Source organism: Brienomyrus brachyistius, chromosome 20 (assembly GCF_023856365.1).
Source record: "Brienomyrus brachyistius isolate T26 chromosome 20, BBRACH_0.4, whole genome shotgun sequence".
NCBI lineage: Eukaryota > Metazoa > Chordata > Actinopteri > Osteoglossiformes > Mormyridae > Brienomyrus > Brienomyrus brachyistius.
This window is the reverse complement of record NC_064552.1, coordinates 16,090,019-16,111,947: the sequence shown is the minus strand read 5'-3', so window position 1 is coordinate 16,111,947 and position 21,929 is coordinate 16,090,019. Positions and strand designations below refer to the sequence as shown.

The following is a 21,929-nucleotide window of genomic DNA, read 5'->3' as shown; positions in this document are numbered from 1 at the left end:
GGGTCCTGGGAGCTGGTGGTGCAGGAGCAGGGTCAGGAGCCAGGGGGACTGGAGCAGGAGGCAAGGGATCAGGAGCCGAAGGAACGGGCAGAGCAGGGCCAAGCGAAGCAGGAACCTCAGAGACAGGCGGAGCAGGAACCGCGGGGGGCAAAGCATCGACCGCCGGTGCAGGAACCACGGGGGGTGGAGCAGGGGTTTGTACCTCTGTGGAAGGCGCCGCCATCTTCAGGATCCTAAGGACCCGTGGGATGGCATCCTCCATCATCCTGGTCCTTTTAAATGCCAGAGACTTCCCTAGCAAGGGGTAAATGACTGATCCAGTTAGTGATGTGGCGGGCGGCTGTTGTGAAGCGCCGGCAGTGACATTATGTAGATATTCTGCCAGGTTCAGAATCAGGAGGGGCTCCTCCCGATATCCAGCAGGGGAAGAACTGGAGAGGGAGACAGCCTGCAGGAAAATCACCGGCTCCTCTTCCGACCTCCGATCTGTCTGCTTCTTCTTTCTCCGGTCAGCTGTTTTAGGCCGGGGTGTCTCAGGGAGCTCCGATAGTGAATCGGAAGGTAGCTCATCGTCAACAGCTCCCTGCCGGGTCCTTACCTCTGCCACTCTCTGCAACATCTGCCAGAGATTGTCGCACACCTCGCCAACTAGGTGCGCACTCCAAGGTGTAGAAATCTCCTGCAAGATGCTCCTGCTCCGGCTGTCTAGAACCAGCGCCACGGGGCTGCTCTGGATCTCGGTCTTATTCAGCCAGTATATCACCTCTTCCAGTAGACCGACGTGTTGGCTCTCGGTTAGGTGAGGTGTCTCTTCTTGGAGTCCTGTCATTCTGTCATAACCAGCTGCGGACATGTCAAGCAGGGAAGCATGGGAGTCCAGGATATGGGTAAACTCTGGGTTTATTGGGGAGAATACAGCAGACATGGGAAACATAGGCAGCAACGACAAAGAGACGTCAATGACAGGGCTGGAGAAACATACTTGAATGTGGTATCAGGGTCAACTCCTGTTGTCCCAGACTGTCCTTTTCCCCGTTACCCTAGTCTGTAGTGTTTCCCCTGCACTCCATCAGCCCTGTGGCTCAATGAGCTGAGTGTGTGGCTATCTGTGAACCTCTCTGTCTTGTGTTTGAATCCTATCTCCTCTGTTTTTGTATTTCTCTAGTGTTTTATTTGTATTAGTTTTTCGAGTTCCTGTGTGTAGTGGTGTATATGTGGTTTTGGTTAAATTCTTTGTGCCCATGCTTATGTTTCTACCTGTTATTCCCCTAGTCTAGATTCTGTTTCCTTCTTCCCGTCAGTTTTCCCCTCCCAGTTCCGAGTTAATTAGTTCCACCTGTTGCCTGCCCTTGTGTGTTTTCCTGATTGCTCGCTGTCCTGCACCTTCCCCAATTCGTTAATTGTCTGTCTCACTACTGCTGTCTCCTTACCCAGTTCAGTTTTACTATTTAAGTTCCTGCCTGAGTTGAGTTCACCAGTGGTTCATTGTTTGTCGTAGTTTTGTGATTAGATATACAGTATGTACTTCGGCTTTTCTGTTATTTGTAACTTACCTGCCTACCTACCCACCCACCTTTTGTTGCCCTGCCCCGTTTGGAAGTTAGTTTGCTTATCCCTTTTAATTCTGACCCCTCCAGAGTTGCTGTTACATCGGAGCAGGAATCGGGCACATGTTTTTTCCAGGGTGTCCGGGATTGCTGTCGCTTTCCTTTTTTCTTATAATGTCGGGAAACGCTGCCAGTGGGGACACAAAACTCTGCTCCGTAGATTTTGAGATTTTTGGAAATGTGCAGGGTAGGTACCTCCTATTTCATTGCTTGCTGTTGCCGCACACAGTTAGTACTTTCTAGCCTTTTCCAAGCACGAATGCACGTCTAATTATAGCTACTGTGACCAGCGGTGCCAGCTTGTGTATATTTCGGACTATTAGAAACACAGTATGTACGTATAATCAAAGTTATAGTCCCTGAATTTATTACTATGAGTTTTCCTGTTTTTATTTAAACTATAAACGAATACGATTAACTTTCTTGCAATAAACAATTCTGGCTGGGCTACTGCACCTTAAGCTGTGCACTAGTTGCAGTTTATATGTGTTCGTGCAGTTTCACATTTAACTTGCACGCAGTAAACATCTCTTCACCTCTTTTGTAGGTGTCTGCTTCAGGATGGTAAGAACGTCATGAATTTTGAATGCTTTTAATAGATCGAGTAGGTTATTACTGATTCGATTATTTGCTGGCTGAAAACCATATATAGAATAAAAATAGCTTATACATGCGTAAAAGCCGAAGTGAAAACAATTATATAATGTATACGCAATCATAACGCAATCATGCTTAAATACAAATTGCAATAAAATACAATTCGTATAGCCGTCAAGAAAATTACGCCTTATCTTGCGCTTCCCTAAGCTGAAATGACACTGTTAAGTTTGCTAACATAGTGTAGTAGTACGCTACCATGTAGTGCAAAGTTATTTTGCATCCATCTATCCAGTTTCCTTATCCGAGCATCGCGGCGTGGTCCGGAGCCTTTATCCTGTAAGCTACATCAAAGAACAATAAAATCATGGGCGTCGCCGCCATTAAATCTGAGCAGGATGTATCCCCTGGGCATCTCATAATTATTCGTTTGGACCTCCCCACACACACACACACACACACATTCAAAATGCTTCTAACGCCCATAGATAAAACATCGACTAGAATATAGAACACTCGTTTATTAAATATTTCGCTTAATAAACTTTCCATTAACTATCTGTGTACACCCATATTGTCCTGGTACGCAAACTTGTTTTTTAAGCAATGGAAGCACTTTTGCTAGCATGGAAAATAAAAGAAAGTAAAAACAACCATACTACATATACTCAGTGACAAAAAAAGTCAAGCACCCAGAACTACTGGTCCAATTTGGATGTAATTTGGTACAAGTGCATACCAGCGACGGTTATATCAATGATTTGATTTGCAATGAGCTGGCATGTCTAGTCACCAGATACAGAGGATGCCTCGTAGGTGCATTAGCCTTTGTCCTGTGTTAGTTTTCTGTTCCTATCCCTTATGTTAGACGGGTCGGTACCGACCCACGTATTAAATCGGCCATAATCTACCCTCAAAACGATAATTTATCATCCAATTTGTTTTTTATCTCTTGGTTATCTTGTTAAGCTTCCTTAGCCATGAAAAGTTTGGTTTTTATATTTTTGGTGTAGCTTTCTGGACCTTTTTTTTTGACAGTATACCTCATTTTCAATAAAAAAACAATGATAGAATAAACCTCTATTGAGAATTGTAGAAATAAAATGAATTGGTCTTGTCTTACCTTGCATGTCTGGGTGTGCCTGGCCTTGTAAATTTTTTTATTTTTTGTTTAAATAGAGGTTCCTGATGCAGTACACAAATTTATGTGGTGCTTTTATGCATTTTAAACTTACAAACGGGTCGCTGCCGACCCAAACGCCTTAGGAAGGTTAGACAGCATTACCAGCAATTGACGGAGTTTGATTGTGGGAGGCATGCAGATGTCACAGTTGCCTGATGTTGGAACCAATGGGCATGTGAGGACACCCACACACGTGGTGAAAGTTCCGGTTGCCCAAGACAGACCACACCAAGGGAGGATCGTTGTATTGTGCGACAAGCGTCACAGAACCCCATGGCATCTGCGCCTGCCATCCGGACACAGGTATTAGACTGTCTACATCACCCCATGCCATCCCGCACCGTGTCATGACGACTGGCTTCAGTCAGACTGTGGGTTCACGGTCCCATGCGTAGGCTGCCTTTAACACCAGAACAGAGAGAGCTGCATTTGGAGTGGCGTCGTACCATGGTCAGCGATGAATCTCGGTTCTGCGTTACCATGAATGACCGTCATGTGCGTGTATGGCGGTACCGAGGGGAGAGGACCAATCCTGCCAATGTTATGGAGAGACACACCAGTGTTACTCCTGGCATCATGGTGTGGGGAGCCATAGGGTATGACATCATGGTGTGGGGAGCCATAGGGTATGACATCATGGTGCGGGGAGCCATAGGGTATGACATCATGGTGCGGGGAGCCATAGGGTATGACATCATGGTGCGGGGAGCCATAGGGTATGACATCATGGTGCGGGGAGCCATAGGGTATGACTTCAGGTCATCCCTGATAGTGATTCGGGGGACACTGATGGTACAGCGCTACATCAGTGACATCCTCCATCCACATGTCTTTCAACAAGATAATGTCTGTCCATACACATCACATGTGTCTATGGACTGCCTGCATTATGTTGAGGTCCTCACGTTGCCAGCCAGGTCCCCTGATCTTTCCCCAATAGAACATGTGTGGGATCAGCTCGGATGTCAACTGAGACCCAGTGCCAATCTGTAGCATCTTGAGGGGCAATTACAACAGCTGTGGGCTGACTTGCACCAGGAGAGGATACGATGGCTGTATGATTTACTTCCACAATGTTTCGCTGCATGTATTCGGGCTCAGGGGGGTGCCACACCCTACTGCCATGGGACCAGCAGTGTCCCCATACTTCCAACTCTGTTGTACGTTTCATTTGTTGATATAATCATTGCGAGAGAGTCACATGACCTTTCACTATGTGCAGATTCATTTCATTTCCACCACTCTGGGTGCTCAACAATTTTTGTCACTGAGTGTATATGAACATGCATATAAGTATCGGGCGTTATACACAAAGTCTTGCAAGGAAACCATGCATTTAACTACTCTGGACTCACTGTCAGCCCCTGAATGGAAAGCCATGGAAGATTATAGTGGGGTGGCAGTGGCTGCTGGCATAATTTGACCCTAATCTTCTCTGGCAGGGGCACCCTTCTATTTTTGTTAAAGAACGATATCTTCCTCCGCCTCTGCATCAATTACAGGGGCTTGAATGAAATTACCATAAACAACCGTTATTCCTTGCCCCTATTAGCCTCTGTGTTCAACCTACTTCAGGGATCTCAGTTTTTTACAAAATTTGGCTTGAATATGAGAGGGAGATGAGTGGAAGATGGCATTCAACACCCCCACCGGTCACTATGAGTACCTAGTGATGCCTTTTTGTCTGATTAATGGCCCTGCTGTATCACAGAACATGATAAATGATATATTCTGGGACATGCTCAGTAAATTTGCTTTTGACTATCTCCTATTATTGGATATCCTGATTCTTTTCCTTGTGATGAGTAGGATCAGCATGTCTGTGAGGTCCAACAGCAGCTCTACCAGGAAAATGTAATTGTCAAGGCAGAGAATTCCAGATTCCACCTTCTTGGGTTTCGACCTATCCACAGACTCAATCAAGGTGGTGTCGGACTGGTCACAACCTCGCACCGGAATGGATCTTCAGTGGTTCCTTGGGTCTGCAAATTTCTACAGACACTTAATTTGGGGGTACAGCTCAGTCGCCGCCCTGTTTACTGCACTCGCATCCTTGAAGATACCTTTTCAGTGGACTGAAATGGTACAGAGGGCTTCTCTCGCTCTTGGAATTGCTTTACGTCAGTCCCTATCTTGCAGTTACTGGATCCCTTGGCAGTTTGTTGTGGAGGTGGATGCCTCTGGGACTGGTTTTGGGGCCATTGTCTCCCACTGCTGTCCTCTAGATAGCATATTACACTCCCGTGCCTTTTTTATGTAAGCTTACCTTGGCCAAGAGAAATGATGATATTGGGAATCGTGATTTGCTGGCAGTCAGATTGCCTTTGGAGGAATGGTCGAATTGGTTAGATGGCACTGATTCTGACTCACCATGAAAACCTGGAGTACCTTTGGGTCGCCAAACAGATAAATGCTTGGCATGCCTGGTGGTCTTTGTTGTTTTCTTGTTCTAACTCTCAGCCTACAGACCTGGAACCAAGAACTACAAGCCTGATGCCTTATCTTTCTCGTTTTGGAAGGAGGAAGGTAAGGGGCATTTCAGTCGAATCCTTCCTGCTCTGTTTTTTTGGGGCAGATTCTTGGGTGATTGAGGAGGCGAGGAAGGCAGTGCAGCACTTTTTCTCCTTTCCAGACGGGTGTCCACCTAATTTTACCAGTTTTTTTACAGCCACAGTTTCTCCAATTGGGCCATTTCTATTCTTTTTTCTATCATCCTAACATTCATAGCACCTGGGCTTTGGTCGAACAACATTTCTGGTGACCCACCAGCCTCCAGGCCGTAAGCATTATCCCCACTCGGGCCTCAGCAGGCGTTCTGCAACCTCACCCAACTCCCCACTGACCCTGGCTGATATTGCTCTGGCCGTCATTACTGGTCTGCCACATCTGGAGGTTGTAGAGTGTTTCTGAAGGCTTCTCACGTTAAGCAATTCCCTTTTGGATTAAAGTTCTCTGATTCTGATTCTTTGCTCCAATGGCCAGGTTTCCCATACCTAAGGAAATAGTTCAACTTCTCATAGGACATGTCTTCCCTCTCCATGAGTTGCCAGTCAACGTTGTGTCAGACAGGGGGGCCAAATTTGTCTCATTTCTATCAGCAGTTCTGCAAGCTGATTGGTACCTCTGCCATTATTGTATCAGGGTGTCAAGCACAGTCTAATCAGCAGATGGAACATGGTAACCAAGACCTTGAAAGAATGCAGCGCTGGCTGGCCTCCCACTTTCCGAGTATCTGGAGTTCTTGCCTACCATGTATTGAGTATAGGCACGACTCCCTGCCAGTGTCTGTTACAGGTTTGTCACCCACTGTTTCTGGTCCTGAAAGTAGTTGTGTCGTATTTGTTTATCAGTTTCTGCAGTGCTGCTGACGGACCTGGAGGTCGGCCTCCAAGTCTCCATGCTATGATTGTGGGAATGTATGGAGAGGTATGCCAACAGGTCCCATTCCCAGGCACCATCCTTCTAAGTGGGACAGAAGTTTTGGCTGTGTGAATGAGATCTGTCTTTATACGTCATGCGGCGTAAGTTGGTCCCCTGTTTTGTGGGTCAATTTTTCATTGACGACTTCCACAGGAGCCACCCTGGGCATCCCAGTTGTCCTCCTGGAGATGTTCAGCGGGAGTCATGGACTAGCCAAGAGGAAACCACTGAATTCACTCACTTCACACAGACCCTCCACATCTTAACAGCCATGACCCCGTGGGAATCCCTATCTGCCACCCCCACTTAATAAGGAAAGCCCATTCTGACCCATGTTATGATGTCACTGATGCATCCTGTTTGGGGCCATACTGTCGTCAAGCTTTCCCGATTAGCCATAGTATTTTAGCATGTTGGCCATGTTTGCCAGACACGAGATCCTCTCATTACCAAGAGTTTCCTGTATTATTTTGTTCTGCTTACCTGGTTACTTCTGATTCTGTTTTTTGGCCTAAGACTAAGTTTGCTTTTGTCCTCTGATCGCCTGACTCTCACCTGCCATCCGCACCATCAACTTGCATTGCGATTTGAATTCTCTTTGTTCTCTCTGGCTCTGACTTGGACTGTATGACTACAAACTATTCTCTTGAAATGAAAGCTCCCTTCTCCAGAACCACTCTACATCAGTGTCCTCCTTTACAGTGCAAACCCTCAGAATATTTTGGTGAAACATCAGAATCAAACAAGCATACAAGGATTTTATGAAGTGTGTCCCTTCTCGGCATCAATGTGCACATACACTGAAAGTTGTGTGTATACACACACAGACCCACTGACAGCTAGACAAAAAATCCAGATGCTCACAAAATCCAACCTGCAATGACAAGTATGGTTAGGATTATTATGGATGTGGGCATCTAAAGTACTATTGATATTCATCTAGTTGTATGTCTGAGGTTTCATTAAAGATGGCCACCTCTGTGTACTGAAGTACTGGTTTTTTATCAAAAAGTATAAGTTTCAGGTGAGACGCTGGGTAAAGGTATTTTCACGTTCAGGCGCAGTGCGCAGAACGGCGAAGTAGGAGAGGGACGCGTAGGACTTGGGAATACGGGTTTTAATGGAGACTGGGAGCAGAGACACGGAGCAGGTAATGATGGCTCGAGGGAGACAGACTGAACGCGGATGTATATATACAGGACAAATCAAAATAACGGAACAGCTGGCCACAATCGGGATTGCACACGTGATAAATGAAGGGGCGTGGCACACGGGAGGATTGGACGAGCACGGTATCACTGGTATATCAGTGGCTCTAAATCAGGTTTTTATGAATCAGCACAGAACAAGTTTGTTTATGTAGTACAAGAGAATATTTATACAGTGTCTGATTTATTTTATTTACAGTATTTGTGATGTTAATATACCCAGCATACTCTGTAGTGAAGTACACCATAATCAGTCAAGTCTTGTCATGGTAGACATGCAGATGACACCATGATGACAGTCCTGCACATGTCAGGTAACGCTGTGTGTCTGGCTTGTATTAACAAAGTACACTGAAGACCATGGAAAGAAGCTGGGTCTGAATGGCTGGGTGAAGAACACCCGGCAAGGCACAGTGGTGGGGCAGGTGCAGGGGCCCTCGGAGAAAGTCAGCGAGATGTGAGTATGCAGGCACCCGACTCGTGCTATTAGCAGTGACACTACTGTACAGACAGGAGCTACTCTTCTGTGTCGTGTGCTTGGTTGAAATTTGCATGCTGGATTTTCCTTTCAACGACTCCAGATGCAGCATAATTTCTACTTGTGGCCTCTGCTCGTGGCCTTGCATTTAGGCCTCATGTTAATACTGCGTGTTTTCACACTAACTGATAGCAGATCACGCTGATTTTTGAGAAGGGCAGCAGCTATAATGTCAGCATGCGCGGGTGGGTAGCCAGCTGGCCTTGGACCCTTGAGGTTTGAGGTTTTTTTTCTCCCTACTTGGGAGCTTTTGGTTCCTCTCCTCTGTTGTCATCTGGCTTTCTTTCTTTTTTTCCTCCCTTTTCCCAGTTTTTAAATAATTTTGTATAGATGATGTGCGAATGTATCAAAATGCACCAATGTAAAGCACCTTGGGGTGACTCTTATGACAGGAGCTATATACAAATAAATTGAATTGAATAACATCTTGCTGCTTCACGTTCTGCCACTTTTAACGGGTATGAGCAACACAGATTCTCGGTTAAACCATTTATCTCTGTCAGAGAAAGGCCGCTGTGTGTGATGCATGTAAACAGGCCTTGGAATATACTGCAATTTGATGGAAATGGTTGGAAACTCATCATCTCAAGCAGATGAAGATAAAGAATAGGACATCAGTGCCGGTGTTTGAAGCGGGTAGAGTATGGCAAGAACAGCCTCATCAAATACTCCTTAAACACAAGGGCATGTGTGGAGCACGCCGAGTTATTTTACCTCATTTGTAATATATCTTAAAATTTACATTGAACTCCCTGCTTGGATTGTATGACACATCACCTTCAAATTTAGTGTATGAGGTATTAATTGAAATGCACCTTGAAACATTTAAGAATTAAATTTGTATACTTGATATTCAAGCATACCCATTTAGCTTTTACCAGAGGTGGCAGTTTTTATTTTATATATTTGGAAATTCAGGATTCAGGTAACTAACTAAATGCTCATCTGCTCAAAGTGTGTATATTAAGACCAACAATCCCTGCAGTAAATCACTGCTTCATCCGCTAACGCTGTTAACTACTGCAGTAAACCAGGTCAATGTTTTTAATTTGCCAAACTTCATGCCTGTTTTAAATGTTTAAAATCTTCCGCCTATTCATCCATGCTATTGACATCACACACTATATTGCCAAACGTATTGGGACACTCCTCCAAATCATTGAATTCAGGTGTTCCAGTCACTTTAATAGCCACAGGTATCCAGCACCTAGCTATACAATCTGCTTCTATAAACAATTGCAAAAGAATGGGTCACACTCAGGAGCTCAGTGAATTCACGCATGGTACCATGATAGGATGCCACTTGTGCAATTAGTGCATTCGTGAAGTTTCCTCGCAAGTATTCTACAGTCAGTTGTTAGTGGTGGTATAACAAAAGGGAAGCAACTGAGAACAACAGCAACTCAGCCATGAAGTGGGAGGCCATGTAAAATCACCGAGCGGGGGCAACGCATGCTGTGGCGCACAGTCTGCAGAACTCGCCAACTGTCTGCAGAGGCAGTAGCTACAGACCTCCAAACTTTGTGTAGCCTTCAGATTAGCTCATGAACAGTGCATAGAGAACTTCATGGAATGGGTTTCCATGGCCAAGCAGCTGCATCCAAGCCTTACATCACCAAGTGCAATGCAAAGCGTCTAATGCAGTGGTGTAAAGCATGCCGCCACTGTACTCTAGAACAGTGGAGATGTGTCACTGGAGTGACAAATCATGCTTCTGTGTCTGACAATCCAATGGACTAGTCTGGGTTTGGTGGTTTCCAGAACGGTACTTGCTTGACTGCATTCTGCCAAGTGTAAAGTTTGGTGGAGGGGGGATTATGGTGTGGGGTTGTTTTTTAGGGGGTTGTGCTTGGCCCCTTAGTTCTAAAGGAAAGTAACTCTTAATGCTGCAGTATTCAAAGCCATTTTGGACAATTTCATGCTCCCAACTTTGAGGGAACAGTTTGGGGATGGACCCTTCCTGTTCCCACATAACTGTGCATCAGTGCACAAAGCAAATATGGATAAGCGAATGTGTTGTGGAGGAACTTGACTGGTCTGCACAGAGCCCTGACCTCAACCAGACAGAACACCTTTGGGATGAATTAGAGTGGAGACTGTGAGCCAGGCCTTTTGCCAATATAGTGTATATTGTTTACCCACCCCCCCCCCCCCCCCCCAGTAGATTTCACCAACGGGGGTCATTATTTCTTTACTTTAGTTCTCCATTTCCCCATAAAATACCCCTTATGATTGCCCTTGAATAGACTCAGAACATGAAAGCTAAGTGAATGGATTGCAGACTGAAATTTCATTTTAATAAATAAATCATGTCGTAGGGCGTGACAGCCAACATTATGGTTTGTTGCTACACTTTTTCTCTGAGTGCCTCACTGCTCATTCCTGGGAATGAGTTTGACATTAGACTTGTCACCCGTTCTGTTATGAAAAATAAAATGCTGTATTACATTTCTAATCAACACAGGACATGATTTGTCCCCTATCTCTTCATATTGAAAGTGGAAACCCTAACTTGCATTCTGTATATTTCTGGAAATGGCAGTGTTTCAGGTTGGTGAAATAAGTCCACACTATTTCCCTTTTTAGTTAGCATGAGTAGTTAGCCTTTGGTCTTTTTACATTGTTTACCCACACTGTTGTTCTTTTTAAAAAGATGTGGTGGCTGTTGAGCTGTCCTTGAATATTAAATGAGTCCTTTATCACATTTCCCCACTAGATGTCACTGTGTGCGCTGTATTAATCCCCTTCTTATTGAAGGCTGGAGGCTGATGGCTGTCTTCGTCCTGAGCTGTTTGGTATAAACCATGCAGGGTGTGGGCAGCCCAGCGTGTAAGGATGACATATACTGCGTTTCTTCCTTTTCGTTCTGCATTCATATGTCTGCTTGACAGGAAACTCAAGCTGATCTAATAAAAGTGTAATAGTTCGCCGTGCCGTTTCCAGGAACGCTCAGTGATAGGGTGTGGGGGGAGGTGACGTCATCCAGGGCAGAGGACATATGTGACATCACTCTCTCTGTGGATTAGCAGAGACGTAGCGCTGTGGGGAGCTGGGCTGGATCCTCTTGCACAGGCTCTTTCTTGCTAGTCTGTATGCATCAATCCCAACATGACATGGGGTGACGAAAGGGGTTTCACATGCATCCTTACTAAACCCCGTCACTATCTGTGCATCCTATTCCCATAGTAACAACACATATTTCTTATTGTTTTCAAAACGACAGCTACACAAAAATGTCCATCCTGCTTATTAGAACAGTAATCCAGTGTAACAGCAAATATTCTACCAAGCTTTCCTTCTCAGAGCTCTGTTACGCAAGCATCTGCATAGCTATAATCTTTACTGGCATTTTACTAACCTCATTACTACACAAGAGCTCTGCATGGTAATTGGGTTCCTGGTGGAGAAGCTGGAAACACTGGGATGCCTGTATGAAGCTGAACCGCTCTAATGGCCTGACCATTAGCTGCTCTTCATTTGAGAAGCATAAATGGACCATTTTGTCGAAGGGGCTGAAGGTTTCCAGGCCCGACGATAAATGATTCATGGTTCTGAAAGGAAGAGAAGAGGCATTGTGTCTCTGTCAGATGGAAATTACAGCGAGCGGCATGTGCCCCTCTTCTCGGCAAGGAGCTGGCATCTGCCGAGGGGGCTGCACGCTCGCTCTCAGCTGGAACACTGCTTTCCTCCATGTCCTCTGTGATAAATACAGCACTTTGCATCAATTAGTCAGTAAATACATTTGAAATGGCAATGATAACGTTTTCCACCTTGCAGACATGAAAACAGTGCTGGTTTAATTGATCTCAGCCGGTGTTTGGATTGTGTTCTTGAACAGGGAATATCAGTTGGTGAGGGGAAATAATATAGAATAATATCGAATATTATCGATAAATCATTGTTAGCTAACTTAGGGTAGCTACAATTTCCACTCTTGAACTTTTTGTAATGTTTTTGTTTTTATGGAAAGATTACCCGTCATATACCATACATAGAGTCCCCCCAAAAACCCAAGATTTTGCTCTTGAGCATATATGACCCTTCACTTATCATCCCTGTGCAGTCAAATGAGAGTCAAAATGTGTGTTTTGAAATGTCTGTTGATCTAGAAATGCCTCATCCTTATGTCTTCAGTTAAATTTCTAGTGAAATCCAAGAAATGTACCAAATCACCCTGTTTACACATGCATTTAACCAACAGCCTTTTGGGTGTTTTAGTGCCCCTACCAAAGATTTAACCTAGAAAATGTAAATGATCCTCTGAAGAATAAAATAGGACTTTCATGTAATTATTATTAATGTATAAGAGTAGTTTCTGCAGCAAACAGAATATTTAATTTTCACAGCTATTAGTGTTAAGGAGAATGGTGTAAAACAAAGAAAAAAGCAGGAATTGCCTGTCTGGTTCTGCTTTGGTCTCTGACAACTGCAGCAGGAAAGAACAAATGTCCTTTAGGTTTACCAGCTGTTTTGTACAGAGTCAGTTCTATTTTTTTACATTACTGTGCCAATTGTATTATATTGGGGAACTCTCTTCTTTGGGTGGGGGTGTTTATCAGTCCAATCTGTTTCTCCATGTTACGCCTAATGTTGCTGGCGTTTTGACAGAAGTTCCTCAGGAAGTGTACTGTATATTATTCCTGGTATATATGTATATATGTGTGTGTGTGTGTGTGTATATGTTTGTGTGTGGATACGTGTGTAGATCTTTTTTTTCTCTTCAAAGGTGATTTTTCTACCTGATATCACAAGACTTTTTTTCAGTTGTATTACTTTGTCATAACAAAGTTAAACATGCATCACCCCCAGGATGAGAGAGACAAAGCGGGATGGTTACTCAAAAGCTCCTTCTCAGTTGTTTTTGGGCCTTAAATGTAGTTTTCTCGTTTTCTGTGGAAAAGTGAATCATGCACGTTTACCATGTGGGCTGGTCAGACTCGCTGCCTCTATGTGTCAGGGGCTGTTTTCTGTTTCCTTGTCCAAATATAGAGTTTCTTCGGCCCCCCACCTGCTTCCCACTCACACTATTTTTGCATGCCGGTTCTCTCCTGAGCTCTGTGACCCACTTGGTTTTTCAGGCACTTGCAGAAAAAGAGTTAGCAGGCCAGCAAGAGCCTCATGAAGGATACCCTTCCAGGACTGAGGGCCCAGCTGATCGGCAGCGTGTGGAAATCCAGCCCAGTCCTTAATTTTTTTGACTGTTGTTTTTCAGAAATCTGGCTTGACTTGCGACACCAAAAAATGAATTAAACTCCATGCATTTTTAATCAGTAATAATTTCATCAATAGAATAGTTCACAGCTCAGTGATACAATCTCTTAAATTTTGGGTAAACATGAATTAAACAATCTTGCAAATATTTCTTTTTGTCACTTTGAGCACAAAATTACTTCCCAGAGACAGAAATAAACTTGCTTGTAGTAAAACCATGAATAGAGCTTTTAAAATAAGTAATTCTATAATAGTCTATATTCATGAGAATGCTTTAGCAGAAACTGAAACTAAATTCATGGATGGGATAGATGGCGGGAGGGGGGATCATGTGACATGAGGGGAAGGTTAGCAGGTGTAGCGAGAATGAGCTGGCAAGGGACACATGAGCATGGGGGGGGGGGGGGGGGGGGTACACAGACACAAATGTCAGGAGAGAGAAGATGGAGGAGCGTCACCTGGACACCAAAGAGAAGATCTACAGTAAGAGACATGCATCTCTCAGATGGCCACCCGGCTCAGGCCCCCCCACCACCTCCACTACTGCCCACCCGTGTCGGTGTGCAGCACCAGTATTGCCCAAGGAGCCCCCTCCCACCGTGTATTTTGTTTTCATATCTTATTTGGTGTGTTGAAATACAAATACAATTAGTATGTAGGAACTGACAAAAAAAAGTGATTTTCTGCCACTGCACTTGATTTTATTAGTGGCGTTTTTTGTCCTGATTTGGTCTTTAAATGTCTTTCCAATCAGTGCAGCCGTTGTGGGATGCTGGCTAATTGCTTTGCCTTTTTTGTTGCCTGATTTTTCCTCCCTTTACCTTTTTTTCAAATGATTCATCTGCCTAGGGAGTCTGAGTCTGAGAGTATGAACTGGCAGGCTGTTCTCTTTTGATAATTATTTTTGTTGAAATTAAAGTACGGTGGTGCAGTGGTTGGCTCCTGCTTCACAGCATTAAGGTCCTGGGGTTGGTCCCCGTTCCTTTCTGTGTGGAGTTTACACGCCCTTCCCTTGTCTGTCTTGGTTTTCACTAGGGGCTCCGGTTTACTCCAAAAAGAGTGCAGGATAGGTTGATTGGTAAGTCTAAATTGTGTGTGTGTGTGTGTGTGTGTGTGTGTGTGCGCGCATGCGTGCGCACACCCTGTGGTGTGTTGGCGACTGCCCCGGGTTGGTTCCTACCTTCACCCATTGTTTCCAAGATAGGCTCCAGTCCCCCCCCCAAATCCCATTTGGGATTAAGCAGTTTCAGAAAATGGATGGATGAAATTAAAGTCTCATTTACATGTATATCTAATACAAAATCTTCTTTTTTGATTATTAAATTCTTCCACCCCTAAAATATAACAGAACACACTTCATCTGAGAGTAGCTGAATGTACATGTATACATACACATTAAAATCATAGTAAAAATAAAAAATAAACACCCAACAACATTGTTTCACATTTGGGTTTAACATATTACATTCTGATGATTAAAGCAGGACTTGTAAAATGTGAACTGAGGCTGAAGATGAACATAATTACACAATGATAATAAGAACAAACACACAACATAAGTGAACAAACAAGATGCATAAAAAATGAATAATTATAGATAACATCTATTCGTAAGATATTCTACCTTAATTAACAGTTATTGTACGCAGTCAAACGTGTTCCCAGCATCATTAAGGTATCTTTATGCATCTCCCTACCATGAACCACACCTGAACTATGAGCAGGTACAGTATGTCTGCAGTGAAGTGCATGACATCAGAGGTGCTAAAAGAGATTTTGGGCCTGATGGAATGGGTCCCCAACCTAGACCAATGCAATTATATTGCAAAATATTTAAGGCCCTTGTCACTGGAAGCATCCTAGCTTCCCTTCAGTGCCCATGCTAGTTATTGGCCTGTCATGGTCCCTGTCTGATATTGATGAATGCTTGGTGCAGGTGCTGCACATCTGCTTCAGCTCTCTGGACAATGTCTTTGGGTGAGTTTTTGGGGATCACAGGCCTCACTGTCTCCAGATGCTGATCTGTGGGTGTTGGGTAAGGGGACTATGTGTATATGTCACAGGGTGGAATGTTGAAGGGGACTGTGTGTACATGTCACAGGGTGGAATGTTGAAGGGGATTGTGTGTACATGTCACAGGGTGGAATGTTGAAGGGGACTGTGTGTACATGTCACAGGGTGGGATGCTGAAGGGGACTGTGTGTACATGTCACAGGGTGGGATATTGAGGGGGTCTGTGTGTACATGTCATAGGGTGGAATGTTGAGGGGGACTGTGTGTACATGTCACAGGGTGGGATGCTGAAGGGGACTGTGTGTACATGTCACAGGGTGGGATGTTGAAGGGGACTGTGTGTACATGTCACAGGGTGGGATGCTGAAGGGGACTGTGTGTACATGTCACAGGGTGGGATGCTGAAGGGGACTGTGTGTACATGTCACAGGGTGGGATGTTGAGGGGGACTGTGTGTACATGTCAGAGGGTGGGATGCTGAAGGGGACTGTGTGTACATGTCACAGGGTGGGATGTTGAGGGGGAATGTTGAAGGGGACTGTGTGTACATGTCACAGGGTGGGATGTTGAAGGGGACTGTGTGTATATGTCACAGGGTGGGATGTTGAGGGGGACTGTGTGTACATGTCACAGGGTGGAATGTTGAAGGGGACTGTGTGTACATGTCACAGGGTGGGATGCTGAAGGGGACTGTGTGTACATGTCACAGGGTGGGATGTTGAGGGGGACTGTGTGTACATGTCACAGGGTGGAATGTTGAAGGGGACTGTGTGTACATGTCACAGGGTGGGATGCTGAAGGGGACTGTGTGTACATGTCACAGGGTGGGATGTTGAGGGGGACTGTGTGTACATGTCACAGGGTGGGATGCTGAAGGGGACTGTGTGTACATGTCACAGGGTGGGATGCTGAAGGGGACTGTGTGTACATGTCACAGGGTGGGATGCTGAAGGGGACTGTGTGTACATGTCACAGGGTGGGATGCTGAAGGGGACTGTGTGTACATGTCACAGGGTGGAATGTTGAAGGGGACTGTGTGTACATGTCACAGGGTGGGATGCTGAAGGGGACTGTGTGTACATGTCACAGGGTGGGATGTTGAGGGGGACTGTGTGTACATGTCACAGGGTGGAATGTTGAAGGGGACTGTGTGTACATGTCACAGGGTGGGATGCTGAAGGGGACTGTGTGTACATGTCACAGGGTGGGATGTTGAGGGGGACTGTGTGTACATGTCACAGGGTGGGATGCTGAAGGGGACTGTGTGTACATGTCACAGGGTGGGATGCTGAAGGGGACTGTGTGTACATGTCACAGGGTGGGATGCTGAAGGGGACTGTGTGTACATGTCACAGGGTGGGATGCTGAAGGGGACTGTGTGTACATGTCACAGGGTGGGATGTTGAAGGGGACTGTGTGTACATGTCACAGGGTGGGATGCTGAAGGGGACTGTGTGTACATGTCACAGGGTGGGATGTTCAGGGGGACTGTGTGTACATGTCACAGGGTGGGATGCTGAAGGGGACTGTGTGTACATGTCACAGGGTGGGATGCTGAAGGGGACTGTGTGTACATGTCACAGGGTGGGATGCTGAAGGGGACTGTGTGTACATGTCACAGGGTGGGATGCTGAAGGGGACTGTGTGTACATGTCACAGGGTGCGATGCTGAAGGGGACTGTGTGCACATGTCACAGGGTGGGATGCTGAAGGGGACTGTGTGTACATGTCACAGGGTGGGATGCTGAAGGGGACTGAGTTAAACCATTGGTTTGTCTTTTACAGTCCTTACTGTTATGTGACTGAAAACGTTAGTCAATGTGTAGTGAAGTGAAACTGAGAAAGTAATAATGAGAATATAAAAATTTAGAGATATAAATAATATAGATGGGGGGTGGCATGGTGGTGCAGTGGTTAGCATTGTTGCCTCACACCTCTGGGTCCCATGTTCGAGTCTCCACCTGGGTCACATGTGTGCGGAGTTTGCATGTTCTCCCCATGTCGTTGTGGGGTTTCCTCCGGGTACTCCGGTTTCCCCCCACAGTCCAAAGACATGCTGAGGCTAATCGGAGTTGCTAAATTGCCCATAGGAGTGTATGTGTGAGTGAATGGTGTGTGTGAGTGTGCCCTGCGATGGGCTGGCCCCCCATCCTGGGTTGTTCCCTGCCTCGTACCCATTGCTTCCGGGATAGGCTCCGGAACCCCCGCAACCTAATAGGATAAGCGATTTGGAAAATGGATGGATAATGTAGGTGACTTTAAGACATTAGGGCATATTCAAAGAAATACAGGTAAACTCATAATTTATGAGGAAAGACTGCGTTGGCATGCAAGTGGAATGAGCAGTAAATGAGTAGCTTTAGTTTCAGGGTTATGTGTCATGACTAGGGCTCAGCATTCAGGTACAAACACGTATTGGCTTTCACATTTCCAGTAGTCCAGTAATTCTAGAGGTTGAAGGGTATGGAAAGAGTATGGATTAAATGAGGGGGAAGGGTGATGGGGCTGTCTGGGGAGCACATTTTTATCATTCTGACAGCACTTTTCTAGTTAAATATGCTTCTTTTCAAGGATGCTTCAATGATTTCATACAGTCATAATAAGTCACCTCTTGAAAAAATTTCAGCATATTTGGTAATCTCTATTTCAGCAGTGCAACACAATTCAAACAAAATGTAAGTCTTCTGTTCGATGAGTAAAGTAAGCACAGCATCACCGGCCTTCCCTCTCAGGTCCTTTGCGGCTTTTTCGATCGATGCTTGGTGGTATCTTTACCTCAAAGGCTATGCCAGGGTTTCCCAACCCCAGTCCTAGAGGGCGTGAAAATTTATCTTGTTTCTCTACCCAAATACGTTGACAAAAATTTAATTTTTTTTCACATGACTGTATTCCATCATATGCATTTTATGAAGAATAATAACTAAACTTGGAAGGTTATAAGGTCTCCGCTCTTCCCTTTTCCAGGAAGAGGGAACCTCCTTTCCTTTGAGACAATGACCTCAGTTTCACGCTGTAATCAATTTTTCTCAAAACAAAACAGCTGACATAATTCTGCTTTTATTTTTTCATGGCTGCTGATAATCAATCAAAACAAGCTAATATGTCTGTTGACAGTTTAAGGAGGGTGGCATGGCAACTGAGAGAGTTTCAATGTTGCCTCTAGAGATTTGGGCTTGAATCTGGGCCCAGTCCTGTGTAAGCATGGTCTCTCAGTAGCAGATTGGTGCTGTACTGTCCTCAGATTTATGACATGCCAGTCATGTGACCTGGTGATACACAAGTGCCTTTAGTTCGTGAGTGAGAAGTATGTGGCACACAGGGCCATAGAGCAGTTTACACATGGCATCTCCAGTCCTTCCCCTTTTGACTTTCCAATACAAAACGAACACTTTCAGTTGGTTATACAGTATGCAGTCCGATTGTTGACTTTGTTGTAATGCGGTTGATTCAGTGGATTCCTTCATGTTCCCATGTTTTTGGATGTTGTCACCTTCTGTTTGTAAATGTTTAGCATGTTTGCTACATTCTATAAAATATCATTATAGCATGTGGTATTGAATGCACTTTAGCTTTGAGGGTATAAAAGATGCGCCAAACATGAACCTTTTTCTATCTGAGATGCATCACCAGGTCTCCCTCTGAAATGAGAACCGTAGGTCTTGTTTGCTTAAAATATGTGATTAGGTCTAATGCATTTATAGATATGGATCTTTACTAAGCACATTCACCACTGTGCATACACAGCATCTTCTACGCACTTAACCAGTAGGTCTCAAAGGAAGGGTATTCAGGCGCAAAGACTCCTGGTCAGAGTTCAGTGTAATACTGCAGCATGAATGATTTAGAGGCTCTGCTCAAGAAGGCAGCGGAAGTGCAGTATTTTCCAAATCTATTGTCTAATTGGATGATTCCTGCAAGAACTACAGAGAAAATGACATTCTGAATGCCTGCCTATTTGTGAATTATTGCCCTATTAGAAGAATGTCTGTTGTAGTATTGTATGCTTCTACAATTTACTGTAAGATACTAAGTTACTTTAAAATTATGTTTCTTCTTTCACTAGGCCTGGGCAGTGGTGGTTTAATGGTTAGGGAAGCGCACTCATAATTGAAAGATTGCTGGTTCAAAACCCCACACAGCAAGGCACCACCCCCAAGCACTGCTCCCCGGGCGCTGAATTAGCTGCCCCCTGCTATGTCACATATGGGTTAAATGCAGAGGACACATTTTGTTGTTGTGCACTGTGTGCTGTGGTGTGTCAACAATGACAGCTAATCACTAAATAATAAAATTATGTGCAGTCAACATTATGCAGTACTGTCTGCTATGTCCATGCAAAGCTCAAGAAATGCTGGTGATAATCTGCCATAAAATGCCATAAAAATCATCTTTGGGGACAGAGGGCATGGAGGAAATCACTTTGCTAGCTCTGAGGTTTACAAGGATTGTAAATGCCTTTTTTGCTTATATGGACCAATTGTTACATAACTTTATAGTACCATTATAAGTTCTAGTCTCTCCGTTGATGATGCAGCTGTACATGCACTTTTTTGATGTTTTAAGTCTTCTGTTATGTTAAATAATTTTAATATCATCAGTTAGAGACACTTTTTTTTTGCCAAAGTTACATTGATATTCATCGTTTGGCATTTTCCTATACATTAAGAAGGCTCTTCTCTTTTAATGATGTGCACATTGACCATTCTTGGCGATGGTTCTTGATTATGTGCTTTTTTTGGTTAACATGCAGTGCTAACACATGGTTAATGTGCCTGTCCTGATTATCAGATCTATCAGAATGCATGTCTGTCATGTTTTGTGGATAGAATGGGATGGATAAGCGTGCCACCTGTATGGAAATGGCCTTTTTAATCAGTGTGGACTAACCACTACATGATGTTTATTTTTACCAATTGATTTATTTATATTGTAGTAGGGATGAATATTGAGTGGATTACCTTAGCTGGGGTAAACACTGTAAATAAGAGCCATCGTTGTTCAGTCTGAATGAAAAGAAAAATGATTTCCCTCCAAAGGAAAGTGTGGCTGAGCAAGGTCGGCAGTCCCAGTTCCCGCATCGACCGTGCTGTTTTCTCCAACGAGCGGGAGATCTCCAAGCTGGACTTCAAGGGTTTTTTCACGCGTTACTGAAAATAAAGTTCTGCCTTCCTGCACAGGGCCTGCACCAGGAAGGGGCTGCAGTCTGAAAACAGCTGCAGAATCACTGTTTGTAATACATGTTACCACTAGTTTGACTTTTGAATGTTAAAATAATTAAATTACTGGTGACAACTACAAAAATTTATTGTGCTGAATTGATGTTTGGTTGTGTGTACAACTGGAGAAAACTAGAGCATACAGAAGAAGTTAAGGAATTAATAAATATATATACAACAATATTTACAGTAGGAATATTAGTAAAAGTACTTCCAGGATGATAAATTCTAGCCTTTAGGTGGAAAGCCCAATTCCTTAATCACATTTAAACTACAAATTTAACTTGGCTATAAATGTATAAATCTAACCATATTTTAATCTGGTTTAATGTCTTCTTCCATCATTTTCAAATCATAGTTAATGTTTTGCATCTCCTTTTGTCTCTAAATGCTGTTTCTAGTTGTATTTTGATAGAGGCTCAGTGACCCTGAATTATTTATGAAATGATTAAGCATTATTATGTGAGGCAATAGATTTAGTCGAATAAAGAGAATTTATTCTGCATCTTGAGTGCTTATTTTTAATTGTAAAATTGTAAATATTGTACGTATTTAAAGAATTGTATGTATTTAAATAGTGTACGTATTTCAAGAAAACACAAAATTTTTCCTATATCCTCATGTGTATGACCATAAATTATTTTTATAAGTGCACTGCAGTACCAACAAGAATAATTGTTCAAGAGTTGTAAAGCCATGTAATTTTTGTACTTTTTCATTTTCCTTTTGAACAATTCAGCAAGGGTGCATTGCTCAGTAAGTCTGACGTGTGTCTTAATGTATTTTTAACCATGTTGTTGATGAGATATTTTAGAAATATGTGCTTTAGTTCTGTTCTCATGTTTTAGCGTTATATTAGACTTTCAAACTGAAGGTGCTGCATATAACAGGCCCCTGTGGGGAAGAAAGAATACCCCCCCCCCCCAACCCTGGCCA

General features: G+C 44.0%; 1 protein-coding gene across 2 annotated transcripts; it reads left to right on the top strand.

Annotated features, from left to right (window-relative positions):
• The first annotated feature begins 1,440 nt into the window (after positions 1 to 1,440).
• LOC125715451 (acylphosphatase-2-like) lies at positions 1,441 to 21,496 on the top strand. Of its 2 annotated transcripts, XM_048986968.1 has the most exons (5): positions 1,441 to 1,517; positions 1,638 to 1,794; positions 2,155 to 2,171; positions 8,363 to 8,472; positions 20,814 to 21,496. In XM_048986968.1, exons 2-5 carry the CDS (start codon positions 1,671 to 1,673, stop codon positions 20,926 to 20,928), a joined length of 366 nt encoding a protein of 121 aa, XP_048842925.1. In that variant the 5' UTR covers positions 1,441 to 1,517; positions 1,638 to 1,670; the 3' UTR covers positions 20,929 to 21,496. The 2 variants fall into 2 exon arrangements, with proteins under 2 accessions (XP_048842925.1, XP_048842926.1); XM_048986969.1 differs by lacking the exons at positions 1,441 to 1,517; positions 2,155 to 2,171 and having other exon boundaries at positions 1,660 to 1,794.
• The last annotated feature ends 433 nt before the right edge of the window (positions 21,497 to 21,929 follow it).

Excerpts from the sequence above, each read along its gene's own strand:
- LOC125715451 (XM_048986968.1), top strand. The coding sequence starts at position 1,671 with ATGTTTTTTCCAGGGTGTCCGGGATTGCTGTCGCTTTCCTTTTTTCTT. Across the intron at positions 8,473-20,813 it reads TCGGAGAAAGTCAGCGAGAT|GAAAGTGTGGCTGAGCAAGG; the intron begins GTGAGTATGCAG and ends TTCCCTCCAAAG.